This window comes from Rattus rattus, chromosome 15, assembly GCF_011064425.1.
Source record: "Rattus rattus isolate New Zealand chromosome 15, Rrattus_CSIRO_v1, whole genome shotgun sequence".
In the NCBI taxonomy this organism is placed as follows: domain Eukaryota; kingdom Metazoa; phylum Chordata; class Mammalia; order Rodentia; family Muridae; genus Rattus; species Rattus rattus.
Window position 1 is genome coordinate 11,806,161 of NC_046168.1, and position 18,797 is coordinate 11,824,957.

The 18,797-nt window shown below is 52.3% G+C and overlaps 1 protein-coding gene across 7 annotated transcripts in view; it reads right to left on the reverse strand.

Annotated features, from left to right (window-relative positions):
- The window catches only part of Bin1 (bridging integrator 1), a 56,799-nt gene that overhangs the window by 824 nt on the left and 37,178 nt on the right, over positions 1-18,797 (reverse strand). For 2 of the 7 annotated variants that reach the window (XM_032886227.1, XM_032886228.1), the window contains 11 exons: positions 15,269-15,354; positions 15,049-15,124; positions 13,405-13,487; positions 10,418-10,565; positions 9,049-9,177; positions 6,121-6,228; positions 5,689-5,712; positions 4,515-4,622; positions 3,644-3,715; positions 3,288-3,398; positions 2,940-3,041 (listed from right to left, as the gene is read on the reverse strand). In XM_032886227.1, the coding sequence (XP_032742118.1) occupies positions 2,940-3,041; positions 3,288-3,398; positions 3,644-3,715; positions 4,515-4,622; positions 5,689-5,712; positions 6,121-6,228; positions 9,049-9,177; positions 10,418-10,565; positions 13,405-13,487; positions 15,049-15,124; positions 15,269-15,354 (1,047 nt within the window). The remainder of the gene's footprint in view (positions 1-2,939; positions 3,042-3,287; positions 3,399-3,643; positions 3,716-4,514; positions 4,623-5,688; positions 5,713-6,120; positions 6,229-9,048; positions 9,178-10,417; positions 10,566-13,404; positions 13,488-15,048; positions 15,125-15,268; positions 15,355-18,797) is intronic. The other 5 variants (XM_032886230.1, XM_032886232.1, XM_032886231.1 and 2 more) reach the window with 3 other exon arrangements.

The window sequence follows — 18,797 nt, forward strand, 5'->3', positions numbered from 1 at the left end:
TCTTGGAATCCAGACCCTCTAGATCCAGCAAAGGCCAGCACCTGCCACACCCAGCTGCTGCCGCTCCTCTCACAGCCCGAACAAAAGCCAAGTCTCTCACCTGTTCCAGCATGGGGTACACAACGAAGCCAGGCAGTGACAAATGATAGCTGTCACACTAACGACTCCACTGTTCTTCCAGTGGGACCTAAAATACCTGCCTCAGCCAGAAATACAAGCTGATACCCGGTCTCATAGCCTAGTTTGATGGCAAATAATCCTGGACACCTTCCATTGTTCCAACACATCCTCTCCTCTCCTCTTCTGGTCCTAGTTCTATCCCTTCACTCCCCCACTCCCTTCACTCCACCTCCCCATCCCCCCCCCCACCCCCTACCCCACCACCCCCCGGCTGAAGCTCCCTTCAGAGCCCACTGCTTTGTCAACTCTAGGAAATCTGGAGGGTCTTCAGACTCCTGTGTATCTCTCTGGACCTGGGTTTCCCAAATCCTAACAACTCCAAGAGGGCCCCAACTATCAACCTAAGTCTTCAGACTTCTAGAAACATCTGGAAAGTTCCTTAAGTACTAGTAGTTAAGAACATCTAGCCAGATCTGTTCGCATAGACTTGCATTCCTCGCTATTCTGGAGGATGACTGCAAGTTCAAGGCCAGCCTGGACTAGAATGAGTCCAAGCCTACCTCTAGACAATTTAGTGAGAGTCTGACCCAAAATTTAAAATTAGGGCTAGAGAGATGGCTCAGCGGTTAAGAGCACTGACTGCTCTTGCAGAGGTCCTGAGTTCAAATCCCAGCAACCACATGGTGGCTCACAGCCATCTGTAATGGGATCCGATGCCCTCTTCTGGTGCGTCTGAAAGCAGCTACAGTGTACTTATATATAATAAATAAATAAATCTTTTTTAAAAAACTAAAAGAGCAGGCTGGAGATATAACATAGTGGTAGAGCATGCATGTGGCCCTTGATTCAATAAATTATAATTACCCAGCACTGAAAAAAAAAAACACAAAACAAAAACAAAAAGAAAAACAGTGAGGTGATCCCATGGTTTGCTGCCAAATCTAAAACCCTGAGTTAGGCCCCTGGATCCTATGTGATGGGAGGATTGTTCTCTGTAAGTTGTTCTCTGACTTCCACACATAGCACGTTACATGCAGGCACGTGCACACACACACACACACACACACACATACACACACACACACACACACACACACACATACACAATAATGTGATAAAAATGTTAAAACCTCCAACAGATGTGCTCCACATTTAGACGCTGTGACAGCTACTGCCACCTACAAAGTTCATGCTCGGGAACTGTGCAAACAAGTCGAGAAGATAAAAACAAAAGCGAACAAATAAATCGCATACTACTAGGGACTGGGATGTGATAGTTGGCAGGGTACCAGCTCGACATGCACAGGTTCAATTCCTGGCACCACGTGAACCGGGTACGGTGGTGCACGTCAGTGATCCCAGAACTACGGAGGCAAAGGCGGGCAGAGCAGGCTAAGACCATTTTCAGACGCACAGTAAGTTCTAGGCTAGCCCTAAAAACAGGAGCCCTTGTCTCAAAACAACAAACAAGCAGGAGCTCAGAACGTTTTAATTAAGTTTAACGTTGGGTTTGCATTCACAGCTATCCCAGGACACAAGCCAGACATGCCTGACAGAGGTCCTGAGTCCATTCGATTACAGCCTCCAAGGCCAACTACGCTTCCCTTTGACACTTGCCCTCAGGGGTTTTCTGTGCAGGCCCTCACTGCTGGAGTTACGGTGACTGTCCCAACGCTGGGCCATGGCTGGTAACTCCCTGGACCTTTGCATTTTACTCTAACATTATCTGTGTTCCTACAGATCTCTGCCTTTTTACCCATCTCTTCTATATACCCTCTTTCAACCCCAGTTGAAACCACCCTGTTGGCTGGCAGCTGGTTTATACTTCTCAGGATCTCACCCAGCTAGGAAAGACCCACCGAAGTGGCCAGTAGATCCCCAGGGCTTTAGAAGCAGCAGTAGATGGGGCTGGAGAATTGGCTCAGTTAGCAATGTCCTTGCCACTTACGCATAAGGATCTGAGTTCCAACCCCAAAACCCATGTAAAAAGCCAGATGTAGAGGAATGTACTGGAACCCAGCACTGAAGAGGTAGATATAGGCTGACCCCATCTTAAAAAGTATAAAGAACAAAAACTCCTAAGGAATAAAAACTAAGGTTGTCTTCTAGTCTATACACACATCCTCTCCTCTCCTCCCTCCCTCCCTCCCTCCCTCCCTCCCCTCTCCTCCCCTCCTCCTCCTCCTTCTTCTTCTTCTTCTTCTTCTTCTTCTTCTTCTTCTTCTTCTTCTTCTTCTTCTTCTTTTCTTCTTCTTCTTCTCCTCCTCCTCCTCCTCCTCTTCTTCTTCTTTTTCTTCTTCTTCTTCTTCTTCTTCTTCTTCTTCTTCTTCTTCTTCTTCTTCTTCTTTCTTCTTCTTCTCTTCTCTCTCTCTCTCTCTCTCTCTCTCTCTCTCTCTCTCTCTCTCTCTCTCTCCATTAAAGCCTGGGCACTCCCTATAGCTCAGCCCATATCTACTGAAGGCAGGAGGCCAACCATACAGAGTAGACCCAGTGCAGAAGGTTAATGTGAGCCTAGCACTCTGTCACTTCAGGCGGGTACCTTGTAAAAGGAAGGCAAGCCTCAAAGCCAAGAGCATGGCAAAGACAAGAAAGATACTCGGATGCTAAAGTTGGCAGGGCAACTGGAAGGACTGAAATGCACTACCACCGGCTAAAAAGAGAGCATGAGGACAGGGAGAGGGATATAAAGGAGATTAAAGAAGAGATGCGTGTAATTAGCCTCCTAGACATGCCCTGCTCCAGTGGGGCTCTGCTACCCCCTGCTGGCCATGCCCACCATCGCATCAGCAGCCCGGGGAATCCCCGCGCCCTGGGCTCACCTGCTCCTCTGGGTTCTGGAAGGGGATCACCAGCACCACATCCCCAGCTTTGAGTTGCAGCTCGTCAGTGTCAGTGGCCGTGTAATCATGCTGGGCTTGCACCTGCAAAAGTTGGGAGAGCATGTCAGGGGGCTAGGTCCCCCATCTAGCCTGCAAAAGATAGAGGCTTGTGGGGATGGAGGTTGCGGGGGCGAGCATGCTACTCTACAGAGTACACCAGCTACAGTGTAGCGGCTACGTTCTGAGGGGGCCACAGGGTGCCTGGGCTAAGTGTCTTATCCTGTAAACAAAGGTGACACCAAGGCACCTGGGACAAAGTCTATACAGGGTTAGCTAGCCTACGCTCACCTTGAACATGAATCCCGGGGGCAGATCCAAGCGTCCAGTCGTAGTGCTGCCCTCCACGGCGCCATTCACAGTTGCTGAGAAGGTCTCCACCACCACAGCCGGGAGAGAGCTCTGGGGATAGGGAATGAGTCAGCTGGACCAATGGCCGTGTGGGAAAAGCCACAGGAAGGAAGGAGTTGTGTTCGTTTGTCTTGTGCCAAACTACCCTGCCCTGTGCTCTTCCAGGGAACTGGGCCCGGCACCAGCACCAGCATGGGTGAGGAACACAGGGAAACTGCGGACAGGCAGAAGACAGACAGCACTGGGCAGACAGACAACAGGGAAGAAAAAACAGGGCACGGTCCCTGCCGTCTTACGGAGGTCGCTTCACTGGCTGCTGTCTCCCCTGGCTCCTGGGCTCCACCCACCACCTCGGAGGCCTCTGCTGGCTGCAACATAAAATGCCAGCAAGGGATCAGATACAGAGCAGCATGTATCCACAACACACCACAGGAGGGCAGCGTGCACGCGGGAGAGTCACAGGTATTGGCCCGCCTGGCCTAGAAATGTGTCTCGAACAATCCTGGTGCATCCGGCAGGACAGGCAGGTGGAAAGAAAACAAATGCTTGCTGAAGGAGGGAGGAAGACGGGTGTATAGAGAACGATCTACACCTCAGTGAATGACATACCCCTACCTTTGCCTTACAAGCCCTTTCCTCTAAATACCCCGCTTCATCCTGCTCACTCTGCCAGCCCCTGACAGGCTAGCTAGGGCCTGCTGGATGGCCTGGACCCACGGAGTATGCTTAGGATATCAGGCAGGATCTCCAGTTCTGGATACTGCCTTCTCCACAGAACACTGCAGTAGACCATGACAAAGGACCCACTGTAGGCTAACCTCTACCAACACCCAGCCTCAGTCACTGGACCCTAGTTATTCAACCTTCCCACCCTCCACTTCCTCAAATGTAGCAAAGACAAAAGCATCCAGCCCATACGGTTAGGATGAAGACAAGAAAATTCTAGAAAATATCTAGAACAGCCTGTTAGTACATCTAAAATGTCCTCCCCCTTCCACTCTGCAGGGGTTTACCTTGAGGTAAGAGAGTAGGAGAAAGGTGGGACCTGAGCCACGATCACCCACCTTAGGGAACCCAGGCCTTGGGAGTACTCTGCATTTCCTCTGGCTCTGCTACACCCCAGACATGGGAAGCCGCCAGATGGAACAGGAGGAGGGAAGCACTTACTTGGGCAGGCCCTGGCTCGGCTGTCTGGCTGGGCCAGGCCACAGCAAAGCTGCCCTCAGCAGAACTGGGCTCCCCGGAAGGCAGGACGCCAGCTTGACTCTCTGTGGGCTAGTGACAGGCCACCAAGATGGGGGAGGGGTAAGAAGGCCAGGTGGGAAAGGCATATTGGACAAGGGCAGGAGACAAGAGAGGGCGGTGTTCAGTGCTCGGTGTTAATGAGGGATGTGGCTTGGGGTAGCAGCGATTTTGTGGGGTCAACTGCCACCCATTCCTCTGGTCCTGCCACTACGAAGGAGTCAGGCAGGTGTGACGTCACCGCACAGCATAGCATCTACCAAAATGGCCCTGCCAGCCCAGTCCAGCCTTATTTCTCTGGTGATTGCAGAAAGACCGTGTGGTGTGTGTGTGTGTGTGTGTGTGTGTGTGTGTGTGTGTGTGTGTGTGTGTGTGTGTGTTTGCGTGCACACGCCTGTTTAAGTGTATATGCACCACATGTGTGCAGAGGCCTGCAGACCCTAGAAGGCATCAGACCCCCTGGAACTGAGATTATAGGACATAGTGCACCACCTGATATGGGTACCAGGACTGGAACCCAGTCCTCTGTAAGAACAGTAAGTGTTCGTAACCACTGAGTATCTCTCCAGCCCGATGCCTGGCATTTTTACCTGAGTATCAAACTCAGCTAGCACTTTACAGAAACGAAGCTCTTTCATAGAAACTCTTGAGTCCCCAGAGTCCTGGCTGCCGTTGGCCCTTGCCAGATTGTGTCCTGGAAGCCTGATCTTGTTATCACCAATTGTGGACACATTCCTCCAAGTGTGAGTCTCTGAGATCCCAGGGGGGGGGGTCCCCAGAAAAACAGCTCTCTTAATACTTCACTATAGTCAGGACACCTTGACCAGATGGCCGTTTTAGGTGACCAGCTGGCTACCTGACAAGGTGAACACCAGCAGGACCAGAAATCCAACCAATGTAAGACCCAGTCTTGAGGTACCAAGGAGCCCCATTACCAAGGTCCTGATAAGGGGATGCAGCCTCCCTGCACCCCGTGTACACGAGCACAGATAAGCAAGCGTGCCAGAGAGAGACTGGATAAAGGAGTGAGGGAGGTGTTGCACAAAGAGAGACAGCCCCCAGGGGTGCAGGACTGGTGCAGAACAAGTGTGTGGCTTACCTCCCAGAGGTCCCATGGGATTGACTGAGGGCAGCAGTAACAGGAAAAGGACAAAGTCAGTTAGCAGGTTAGAGACAGGGTAGCAAGCTCACCAAGGGACCCCACTCACAACCCAATCCTGCAGGCTCCAAGCTTGGCTCTAATGGCTTTAGACCCCAGCTCAGGGAGGCCCACAGGGTAGCTAATGAAGGGGCAGGATGCTGGAATGACCAGAGGTTGTGAGATATGCCCTGAGTGAGAGCAACCCAGTTAGCCCACATCTGTTCTACATCCAAAGGAAGTCAAGCAGGCTAAGGACTGGGATAAGGTCTAGGTCACTGGGCAAAAGGCCTCACACCTCCGACCCCCACAAAGACTGGAGCCTACGTGGTTCACACAAGCACAAGGCTTGGTCCTGAGGCTGATGGATGGGCATCGGTGGGCACAACCAACCTGACCAGAGGGTGTGGGTGCCTTCACGGGGCTTGCCACTGGTGGAAGGGGCTCGAAGTCCAGGTCTAGTAGACTGGCCTGCTCTGAGAAAGGCCCAGGGGCCTCAAACTTGGTGACAGCATAGCAGAGGAAGGAAGCAGTTAGTAACAGATTGGACCTGTGCCTTGTGCACACAGAGGAAAAACACACACACACACACACACACACACACACACACACACACACTAGCATCTACAACTACACAAACTAATACAGGCCCCCACCTGTGTGAAGATATCTGGTCGCAACTAGGACATCCAACTACTGGCTGTTTTGGGTTTTGTTTTTGTTGTTGTTGTTTTGGTTTTCTCTTTCGTTTTGGTTTTTATTTTTGTTTTTGTTTTTTGCAGTCAAGATCAGACCACTCCCATCTTTTCTATTCCCTTTACACCCACAAGCTCACCTGACCTTGCCGCTGTGTATCAAGAGCAGCACAAGACTATGGCCACCTCGGTCTCCCAACCAAGAGAATCCCAGGTCAAGAGCCTGGCACCCAGCCAATTCACCCTCTGGGACAACTCAACCTGTCATTCAGCTCAAGGGATGAGGAAAGACTTAGCAGCATACACACCCCAAGGGTGTCTTCAGAATGGGACCCCAGTGTCAGGAAACCTTGGGGTACCTGCATGACAGCTACAGACAACACCCACAGCCACCTCCATGTCCTTTTAGGGACCCTGGCTGCAGTCGATATCAAACGAGTCGATAGTAGCTGACTAGGATAAGTGTTCAAGGCTGAGAGGATGTTGGACAACACCAGTGTGTGAGGACAAGCTGACTTAAAGAAGCCGCAGTCTTGCTTTGCCTGTGGCCTTTCTCCTCAGAGCTATGGAAGACTTCATCCGAGTCTAAGCAGGAAGATGGCTCAGGGTGCCTCTTCTGACCTCCGCTTGATTTCCATGGGAGGCCAACTCTGAGAGAGGGCGTCCCAGGCCTGTGCCCATCAAAGACTCCCATCGAGGAAGGCTGGAAAGTTTGTGAGGTGGCCTGTGGCTCTTCAGAGGAGCCTCTGCAGTCCTGAGGACACTGAGAGAGCATGTGTTCCCTTTCAATTGGGACAGGTCAAGTGGACCCACTTCCCAGAACAAGTGGCCTCGGGTTGACCTTAGAAACTTTCCTTCTTTCCTCCCAGGCCAACCTTGTCTGAAAGCTGGGCTGGAGATGTCACGGCCTCAGGACTCTGAATTGCATCCGTCCATGTGATGCAGGCACCTCTGCCTCAGAGCCACCAACCTTACCCCTTCCACACTTAGAAGTCACCCAAGCCCAGACAGCAATACACCCGAGGTGCTATAAGCAGAGGCCCCCAGTCAGGGAGCCGCTCATCTCTCAAGCCTGCCTGAGGCAAATGGACTCTTTCCCACACAAGACCAAGAGACTGAAGGGATACAGACTGCTCGCCACATCACACCAGGCAGCCTGTTGGCACCATGGACAACATGAGCCCACCTCCCACTCGTGCAATACCAAGCCAGACGACTCTTCCACCCCTAACAGACCGGTAGCCCCGGCTCCCTGAGGATGGACACAAACATCAGCAAGGCATGCAGTGACATGGGAAAGGGAACACATTGAGCCTGCTGGCCTCTGTACGGCTCCCTCTGACACACGGCCATGGAACTGGCTGTAGATCAGGTCCCTCGCCAGGTAAATGGGGTATGTCATGGGGAGCGTTTGGAAATCAAACAAGACCGTGTACGTAAGTAGCTATCCCATCTCCCCTCAGCATCCACTAGCCCCCATGGTATCCCATCTCTCTCATCTTCAAGACATGCTAGTCACCTGCCCAGGCTCCCTCAAGCCACAGACATGTTCAGGAAAAAGGGAAGGATCCCAGCAACAACCCAGCCTGAGGACTATCAGTCCATTCCCACACTGCCTATCCCTACCTGCCTCTGCACCACCTTCCCGCACAGGGGCTTTGGTTCCTCTAGGTAGTCCTTCCGCGGGAGCTGAAGGCCCACCCTTCCTTGCTGCCTGTTGAAGTGGCCACTATTCACCCTTCCAAGTTGTTTCTTCCACACTCCCACCCTCAGACTCTGTCCCCCTTCTCCAGGAATCTGGGTTATACAAATGACCCTGGGGAAGTTAGAGTCTAGAGAGACCTGGCAAGGGCTCTGGCTAAGTCCCCGAGGGTCTGGACTAGCTACCTCCATGACAGGGAAGCCCTGCATGGGGTAGGAGGCTAGGAGGCTTAAGGTCATCTTGAAGCAGGGAATTGATCACCCTCAGCCGATCTGACGGTGTGTCGGCCTACTCCGATTTTAACGAGATGCTCTTCCACCACAAAAGGCCCCCCCTGCCCGTCTCCATCTGAGGGTGGGCGTTTCATGATACAAACAGCCTCCTGATAGGCTAAGTCTCTGCGTCTTGGTCATTATAGAGTTCAACAGGGCTCCACCTGATTCCCAGCATTGCCAGACACCTGTACCAAGTAGCGAGCCCGTCTCTCCTGGCCTAGCCCTGCTATCTCTAGCTAAAACAATGTCTCTGTGAGTCCTTCCCAGGCAAACATCACCTGCACAGGGAAACATCCCATGGCTGCCCACCCACTTCATGTCCCCCATTATAGCAACAACCACTGCCATTGGTCAACCCTACCAGGAAACGAGGAGGATGACCTGTCACAATCACGTTCCCTTATCTAGCCATGGTGCATGCTCTGATGGGGGGAAGGGGGGGAAATGATGGTGGTGGTGATGACGATGATGATGATGGAAAGAGGAGATGGATGGATCAAAGATGGCGGCTCCAGCCCGTCTCTCCAGCCAAATTCTTGGCTCTTGAGAGAAGCTCAGAGTTTCAGGGTGGAAGATGAAAGGCCATGCATGCTCTGAGAGGAAGAGTGATAGTAAGGGAGAAGGCTGGGCCGCGGTGGACACGGCTGACCTGGGAGGGGGTGGTCACGCTGATCTCAGGGACAAACGCGTCATCAAAAAGGCTGAGAATCTGCTCCTGCTTCATCTCCTTGGATGGGGTGTGTTTGGGAGGCGGAGGGACCGGTGGGCCTTTCCGGAGCTGTGGGCCAGCGAGAGGGAAGCGTGGGAGGCGAGGCAGAGCGCGGCACGGGGAGACAGAGACAAAGCCATGGTTAAGTTAGTCGCTCCCACTCAAGCCACTCGGGAGAACAAATGATCACTGCTCCCGTAAACAGACACCAAGATGACAGGTAGTCGCCCCAAGGGAGACTCCAAGACAGGCAGTCCAAAACCACTGTGCAAAAGAGAAGGAGGAAGAGGAAGTGGACAGAGGCAGAGAAGGTGAACAGAGGGTCTGACCCCTCATATGCTCCCATAGCCCACTGGGGGACATCTTCCCTGACTAGGAAGGGGCTTGGAGTTAAAGGTCAACTCCCTGCTAATCTCTGCCCTCCCACAGGCCTTCCTTCTGCCTCCCTAGGCTGGGACTTCCTGAAAGGAGCCCCAGTTCAGGCTCAGACTGTCCCGAGAGAAGTCAGCCTGAGCTTGGTCCCCACGAGGACCACACATAAGCAGACAAGGTGAAGGAAGGCCTTAGCCTTGGTTTCTATCCACTTGCCCCGGGGCAGTCAAAAAGAGCCAGTGAACGGAAGTGAGGCCAGCCCTGGCCTGGGATCCGACCTCACCAATGGCAGCACATTGCTCAGATGTGGGCCCTTACTGCTGCTCTCAGCGGGCATCGCTGACCTCATTTCCCAGGAACAGAAGCTCGCGCCTTTCAACCTCACCCAGCTGCAGCTCCCGGGACCTCTCCCGGAACCCAGAGGGCTTGGAGGAATGGGACAGGACGGAGAGGACTGAGGCCATTTGCCTGAGGCTGCCCCCACCCTTTCCTCCCTGAGACCATACTCTTTCTGTTCCTTTGATGCCTGTGAGTCCACCTGATAGGTTTCTTCCCTCAGGCCCTACCAGAGAAAAGGCTTGAGATCTGGAGTCTGGAGAGAGACAGGATACTCAGGGTCTGACACCCAGAGCAACTGTCTGGGGAGAAAAGGTGCCGAGTCAAGGAAACAGGACAGAGAATCAGGGAGACACGACAGGGGAAGTCCTGCACTTCTATGGATTGGAACGTTTACAAATACCATTGTGAAGTAGACCAGTGCCACCAAGTTCAGGGTAGCCTGTGCAGCTGAGGTCAGAACTAGTCCTCTGTAGAGCAGAGCCTTAGGCTCCAACGCTGTTCAGTCCCAGGCAGGGAATGATGGAGAGAGAGGAGAGGCTAACAGCAAAGAAAAAGTAAGAGAAGAAAACCAGGACGTAGAGATAACAGCTGTGCCTACCTGAGATGGGGACTTGGGGATGGTAGCCCCGGGCGAGGCCCCACTGGCCGGCTCTGGTTCATGGTTCACTCTGATCTCAGGGGTAGCAGCAGGGGAACCATCTGGAGGAGGTGAAGGGCTCTTGTTCCCTTTTTCAGGGGCACTGTCACTATAGAAGATGGACAAACAGAGAGTGACATCAGCAGGACAAAGAACCAGGAAAGGCATGGAGCAGTCTATGAGCACCTGGTGGGTGCCCACAGAGAGTTACACGTGTGTATGTGTGAACCACCTGGATCCACATGTAGAGCTGTGTGTGCATGTGTGTGCTCCATGGATCCACATGAGGACATGTGTGTACATGTGTGAGGCCCAGGGATCCACGTGCAAAGTTGTATGCATGTGAGAGCACAATGACCCCATGTGGAAACCCATGTGTACATGTGTGAGCCCCACGGACACACATGTAAAAAAATAGTGTGCTGAAGCATGTGTCCTATGGATATACATATTAGTATGAGTATGTCTATAAATCCACATATGAAACCTAAGTGTGCATGTGAGCCCTTCTGAATCCCTTTATGGAACCGTGTGTATGGACAGAGTAGACGTGTGTGGACCAGGACATGTTCCTGTGGTTCATAGCCTTGCCTTAGAAGCAGGGATGCACCAGCGAGAACCAATCTCCTCCCCGCCTGGGCCTCATAGCACAAGCAAGCCAGACATCCTAGAGGCAAAGTGAGTCTCTTTTGTCAGACAGCAGCCTGTTCACTCAGCCTACTCCCTAGCCTGCTTGGCCGAGCTCCGCACCATCTCCCCGCCTGTCCCTTCCCTAACTGTGCAGATTTGACCACAACCCACGAGCCCTCTCGACCAATACACTTTTCTTCCCGTGGTTCCTAGGCTTAGTGCACACCCTGGAGAAACATCCCCAGGCAAAGCTGGTATGGATGGACTGGCCGATTCACCGCAAAGGTGACAGATGCTGCCAAGTCCTGAGCAGCGAAGTCTACTTGGGAAGGGATGCACACGGTAGCCACTGGATACGCAGGGGCTGGGGATCCATCGGTGCGTGCAAAAGGCAGCAGTCAACAGCTATCGTAGGCTTACTTAATTTAAATAAATTAACACTACCAGCTCGGCTTCCAGGATCACAATGGACACATTTCAGATGCTCAAGGGCCAGTGAAGCAACCAGCTATGGTGCTGACGTGTGAAGATCTACAACGTTCTAGAAAGACCACTAGAACTGGCACCCCAAATGCCTGGTCTGGGGCAGTCTTGTTTGATGGGGGTACACTTGCCTCCCTAAAGAATGCATAGCAACGTAAAATACAGTATACATGGGGGATGTTCTTTAGCAGTGTGTCTCCTGGTCTCTGCTCAGTACTCATTCCACCCGTGCGGTGGTCGGCAGCAACCCAGGGCTGACTTTCGGGTGTGCGAAAAACAGGGCTACATTAACCATCAAACAACCTGCCCGGTAACTTCAACCTCCCTAGTATCCCAAGTCCACCATGCCCTCCTGACACTTGTCCCCAAGCAACAGGACACACGGGCAGGTTAGAGGTTAGTGGGCCCTTCAACAGGGCGCAGTCACAAGGCGCATGCGCAGTCAGGGCGGGGCCCGGAGGCCCGTGGCACTGCACTCAAGGCGGTACCTGTTCTTCTTTCTGCGCAGCCGTGAGAACAGTTTAGTTTTCTTTCTGTGGGGATGGTGGGGTGTGGATGCTTCATTTGGAGGAGGAGCCAGGGGAACTTAGCCTTCTTCTGCCACCTTCTTCCTTCCTTCCTGCTTAGGGGCTGCTAACAAATGGCTGCTACCTGTCCTTAGTCTGCCTGCCCTTCAGCCTGTCTCGGACCTTTTCCACCCAGCCCGTTCTGCACTAACCTCAGCCTGCGTGTCCTCTACCTGACCCCCTGCCTGCCCTGATGTCTCCAGCCTTTACCTTTATGTCTTCTAGTCTCCCCTCCCAGGACCTACCCTCTGCCCTCAATCTGCACCCCCATGTCCCTGTCTGTCCTGTGTCCCTGCCTGCCAACTATAGTTGCCAAAAGATCTTAGAAAGCTATAGGAGGCCAGGGTGGGGCAAAATGGTCAACTTTAGTGCAGAGTATGGTCAAGAACCTACTGATCCTGCCTAGACCTGACAATATTTCCAACTGGGCAAGGTCTTTCTAAAGTGACCACAGACAGACTAGCCTCATTTCCCCTTCCCTTCCCCCGTGCCTCCCAGAACACCTGCAGGCTGCTCTCTGTCCATCCCACATTTCATTTTCAGAGGAAAGAAAGGAATAAGATTGTTTGTTGAAACACTCCAAAGTTCTGGGCTGCAGGCCAGTTACCCAAGAAGCAGCGACTTTGCAGAGCAATGGAACGACGCTTACAGTGCTTTCTACATGTGTGCACAGCGTGCACGCACTCAAACTTACACAAATATACACAATTGATACCACATATTCCAACTCTTATCCACACACAGAGGGGGAGGGGAGGAAAGGGGAGGAAGGGAAGGGGCGGGGAGGGAGGGAGGGAGGGAGGGAAAGAGGTGCAATCTCAGACTCCAGATTGTTTCTATTCCTTCCCCTCATGATCTCCCTCAGGTGACAGGATCTCCTGGCAGCTGCCCAGGAAAGGCAGCAAAGGACAAAGTACCAAGACACTGCCACCATTCTTGGACCTTACCTTGAGCAAGAGGCAGGAAGTCCTGCATTCCAGGAGCCACATCCTTGTGTCAACAATGGAGCCTGTCTCCATCTTGCCCTCTACCCTACAAAGACTCGGGGATCTACAGGCTACCTAGCCACATTCCTTTCTCCACAGAACTGGACTAAAGACTCTGTTTCCCTGATGCCAGGAGGCAGATCCCAGAGGATTTCCAGAGGCCCAAGGCCAACCCACAGAGGCCGAGAAGGACAAGGAGGGGTCTCCAGAAGAAGCTGCCTCTGTGGGGCTGACCATTAAGTCACAGGGCCCCACTGACCTCGCCCTCCCTGCCTTAACCCACCTGGGCTGGGCCTTGACTGTGAAGGTGTTGCTCCCGTGTTGCTTCTCTAGGCTGACCAGGACATCATTGAGGTTCTGATTGAGCTGCAGGAGGAAGAGTGAAGAGAAGCAGGCTTGGACGAGTACACCTTCTGCAGGAATAGCATCTCACTCCTTCCCCTGCCTCTCCTAGGACCAATCTCCCTCACTCCACCGATGGAAGATGATAGCAGCACAATGAACCCAGAAAACCAACTGATGGCAAAGAAACTAGGGGATGTGAGCTGTAATGCTCACAGCTTCTGTCTCTGGGGGCCATCCTGAATACCACACAAGCGTCTACTGTTTCAGGAGAGGGGGAAGTAGAATACTGGTCTAACATGCAAAACCTTTGACTGAACCAAAGGCTTTACATGTTAGGCAAGTACTTTTTATTGGTGGAACCTAGAGGTCTCTTCATACATTTCACGTCCCCACGTCCCCAGCTCTTTTTGCTTTAGTTTGAGACAATCTCTCAGTAAACTGCCCTGGCCTCAACCTTGAAATTATCTTACCTTTGTCTTCCTGCTTGCTGGATTTCAGGCATACGGCACATCAACATTTTATTTCTGAAACTTCATTTTTGAAGATTGCAGGACTCAATGTTAATCCTGGTTATTAAGGCCATTGTGCCAAGAAGCCTCCAAACCTAACTACGGCCTCCAGAAATTCCTCAAAAGCACAACGTGACAGAAAAGCCGTCCCGTGCAGACCGTGGGGGCTCATTGCGGAAAACACTTGTCATTTTACTTCGGCCACTAGGAAGCACGGAGATGAATTTTTCTCCTACTTATACAAAATTCTGCCTTTGGTGCCTTGAACTAATTTTGCATAAAGGTGTCCTTCCCTAAGTGGGTCCCTTTCCTTTCCTACCTGTTTGATTTTTATTTTCAATTTACATATTTCCCATTGGGGGAACAGCTCTGTAGAGCTGAGGCTCTCCTTCCACTGTTATTTAAGTTCCAGGAACTAAGCCTGAAGCCCTGACCGGGCTTGTGTGGCACCGTTCCCATCTGACAGTCTTGCCTCAGATCTTTAAGAAGGGAGAGGAAAAACAGTAAACGCGAGGGTTGTAGACAGGAAAAGGCCCTAAACCAGTTCTTTCTCTTCAGCCCCAAAGCCTGCAATCATCGTTTACTTCATTGCTCTGGGTCCGAGGGACAAAGTCGGAGCAGGCACCCTACGGGGTGGGGGAGCTGTCACACCAGGCGTCTCCAGCCGCCATGTAGCACAGCTTCCATTCTAATACAGCACAAAAGTGTGAGCTTATCCGCCTCCTATGCCAGATCTGAGAAGAGAGACATCCTGCTTCCCCACCTTTAGAAACACAGGAGACTGTGTTTTAATTAAGAAAACTCTGGTAACTTATTGATTATTTTCCTTCAGATTGAGGAAAATACCCATCACCATTTCTAGCCCGGAGCACTCGGGGTTGCCTGAGGGGACGATCGTAGTCTGAGGAGGAGCTGATCACAATTCCCAGTACAGGCCTAGGCATAGCAGGCTGGGGCTGGACTAGACCACCCGCAGCTGCCCCAGGTAGAAAAGTTAGCATGGCCACCAGAGTACCCAAGCTCCCCATCCCTGCCTCAGTGACCCTCTGCACTGTCCGGTCACCCTGGCCTACCTTACTCATCTCTTTATGGAAGTTTTCCTCCAGACCCGCGATGCTCTGGAACGTGTTGACATAGAAACCCACACGGCTGCCAGAGGGAGAGGAGGGGACGTGGTGAGAACCACATGCGGCCGACCGCATGCTGCATCCTCAGAGACACAGAGCCCTGAAGTGAGTCGGTAGACACAGGGCCAGGCTGGCCACCAGGTATCTAGACCCCTCCTGACTTCACCTGTTCCACAGGGATGGCAGCTCCTCCTGCAGGTCCACATTCATCTCCTCGAACACCTTCTGGGCTTTGATGAGCTCCTCTTCTGCCTGGGATGGAGAGGCAGTGGGGGACGTTAGAATCTGGGTGCAACTCTGCCCTAGGGAGAAGCGCCAGACCTACCCCCAGAGCCGGTTCCCTCTCCAGCCTGGATGCAGGCCCCAGGGCCTGAACAGGATAGAGGCTAGACTGGATGTGGATTCCCCACCCAGAACTTCCCACCGGAGCCCTAGAGGACACTCTGGAAATGGGAGGGTTGAGCTGCCATTACAAAAAGAGGGTTTCTCCAGGAGGCTGGAGACAAGGGCTGGGGAGATGGTTCCGTTGAAAAAGTGCTTTCGGGATAAGCAGGAGGACCTGAGTTTGATCCCCAGCAACCACGTGAGAAGCCAGGTGTGGTGAAACGCCCTAGAAATCCCGGTTCTGGGGAGGTGCACACAGGTAGATCTCCAGGGCTCACTGGTCAACCAAACTAAACCAATGTGCCTTGGATCCCAAGGAGAGATCCTGCCTCCAAATAGTAATTCAGACAACTTCTCAGGGACAGTACTTGACTCTTAGCCTAAACACACATAGAAATACAAGCGGGGGGGGGGGGCTTGAAATCAAACAACCTAGAGAGCACAGAGGCAGACCCCAGACTCAGGCAAACCCTTCCTGTTTCCACGTCAACTCCCTTGAGCCAAGCATCAGCCCTGAGATTCAGCTAGCCTGCTACTGCTTTCTATGACCCTTCCAGAAGGTTCCTGCTGGCTCTCTGAGGGCTACAGCCTGCTTCCCTTTGGTGTCTAGTTTCTCATTACTTTCATGAGAAAGTTTTTCCCATGAATCCCTCTCCTATGATCTGTCCCAACCAAGGATCAGTGGCAGTGGGTCAGCACCTCTAAGCTGAGGCAGGGAGGACTGAACTGGCCTGAGGTGCCCATGTCTGGTGCCCATGACTTCCTACATCTCTTACTCTTCCAAGAGGCACTAGACCCCTGCACCAAGCAGAGTGTGAGTCACACAGACAGGGTTGACTCACCACCCAGGCTCCTTGGGGCATCAGGCTCAGGGAGAATGTGAGGCCTGCAGCCTGCCATTCTAAGACTAGTGTTGGGACCACAGCTGGGCAGAGCACCTCTCAGACAAAAGTACCTTCTTCCCCTCCCAGGCCGAGCTGGACACTTCATCCAGTTTAAGGACCAGCCCTCTGAGCACCCTGCCCTGGTGTGCCCCAACCTGGAGCCTGCATGGGATAAGCGAAGGAACCGCTGGAGCATCTGACCAGGTAACACATGGGCTCCCGAGGAGCCTTTTTAGCGTCTAATTTCAAAATGGAGGGCGGGGAGACAACAGTAACTTTAAATTTGGGGCCAGGAGCAGAGATGTCTTAATGGTTAGGTTGAACTGTGCTTCCTACCCATCCAAAGGACCCAGATTCAGTTCTAGCACCTACATCGGGAAGGTCACAATCCCTTCTAATTCCAGTTTCAGGTGATCTGACTTACCTCTTCTAACCTCTGAGGGTACCCTCCCAAAGATGACAGACAGACAGGCAGGCAGGCAGACAGACAGACAGACACACACAGACACACACGCACAGACACACACACAGACATACACACAGATACACACACAGAGAGAAACACACACAGAGACATACACAGACACACACACAGAGACACACACAGACACACACACAGACACACACGCACAGATAGACACACACACGCAGACACACACACACACACAGACACACACACACACACACTCACACACATACAGACACACACACACAGACACACACACACACAGACACAGACACACACACACAGACACACACACACACACACACACACAGCAGGGTCTAGCGGTGTGTGTTGTCCCAGCAAAGAGACACTTGAATCCGATAGGCCCACTAGCCAGTCAGCCCAGCCTACTTGGTGAGTCGTGGGCCAGTGAGAAAACCTGTCTCGGGTGGCACAGAAACTCTCAGCCAGGAAAGGCACAGAAGCCGACACCTGAGCCCAATCCCTGAGGCCCATGTACAGGTAGAAGACAAAAGGGCTCCACGGAGCTTTGCATTGGAACTTTAAATCTAAAGTGGTTCTCGGGGTTCCAAGAGAAGTCCTTATGCGTGCGTAATTAGGTTAAGGGGTGCTTCCTGCCCACCCAGAGTCTCGAGAGCTGTCTTCCCAGCCTCATCTTTAAGACTTTTGTTTGATCCTTTTTCTGTTTTTTAATTTCGTTCTAAACTGACCTCCACATATGCATGCCCCTACACAGTAAATAACAACAACAACAATAATTGAAGTAGATGGTACCTGCACTGGATAGTTTTATGTCAAACTAACATGCTAACTAGGGTTATCTGAAAGGAGGAAGGGAAAATCATTTTAAGAGATTGAGCTGTAAGCAAGCCCATTGGGCATTTCCTTAATTAGTGATTGATGGGGAAGAGGCCAGCCCATGGCGAGGGGTTTCATCCCTGGGCTGGTCGTCCTGGATTCTATACAAAAGCAGGCTGAGCAAGCTATGAGGAGCAAGCCAGTCAGCAGCACCCTCCACCGGCATCTGTGCCAGCTCCTGCCTCCAAGTTCCTGCCCTGTCTGAGAGGGCAATCTCTCAGACATCATCTCCAATGATGAACAGCAATGTGGAAGTGTAAGTCAAATAAAGCCTTTCCTCACCGACCTGCTGTGTCATCGAAGCAACAGAAACCCTAAGACAGTGCCTGAGGAACAACTCCCGAAGTCTGAGTCTGTCCTCTGACCAACACACACTCACACACACTTAAAGATGAACTAGGAGGGTGGCATAAAGACAAATGGTTCCCTTTGGTGAGACCAAAGCTGGGAGCCTCTCGGTACGGATCGGTCCAGGGCCCCAACAACATAGAACAAGGGTGGGTCCACTTTAAATTCCTCGAAGTCAGGGCCTGAGTCCTTTGATATGTGCCTCATACCCTGGCCTTTCAGGAAACACTTAGACAGCGACTATGCACACCATACCACAAATACCGCACCTTAGGAAGCACTCAGAAGTGACAGAGCAGGGGAGAGCTGTGGGTAAAACAGGAGGCCTCCCAGCCCCCACGCCCCTCTCTGTTCTGAGACAAAGAGCTGACTAGAGAGTCTGGACCTGCCTCACAGGCAAGCCCAAGAGGCTGGAGCAAGTCTGAAGAGCTCCCAGGACCAGCCAGGGCTGTAGGAAAGCCAGTCAGTTCTACATGCATAGCCAGCAGAGGATACACTGTCCCTTAAAGTCAAGCCTTCCCTCAGGGTGGATTAGGGTCCCAAGTTGAAGTTCACGGCTTACTACTGTTGCCTACTGGGAACGAAGGCGGTATTAAGTTATCCAGTTTTCCAGCTAGGCACTAGGAGGGGAGGAACACCAGGGGGCGATGTCCTATGGAAAAGGTGAAACAGCCCAGCATCTGAAAAGGTGACCCTGTGGTTCAGCCTCCCCTGCTACTCCCCCACAGTGAAGCAAGGATCCTTCCCAGCAGGAC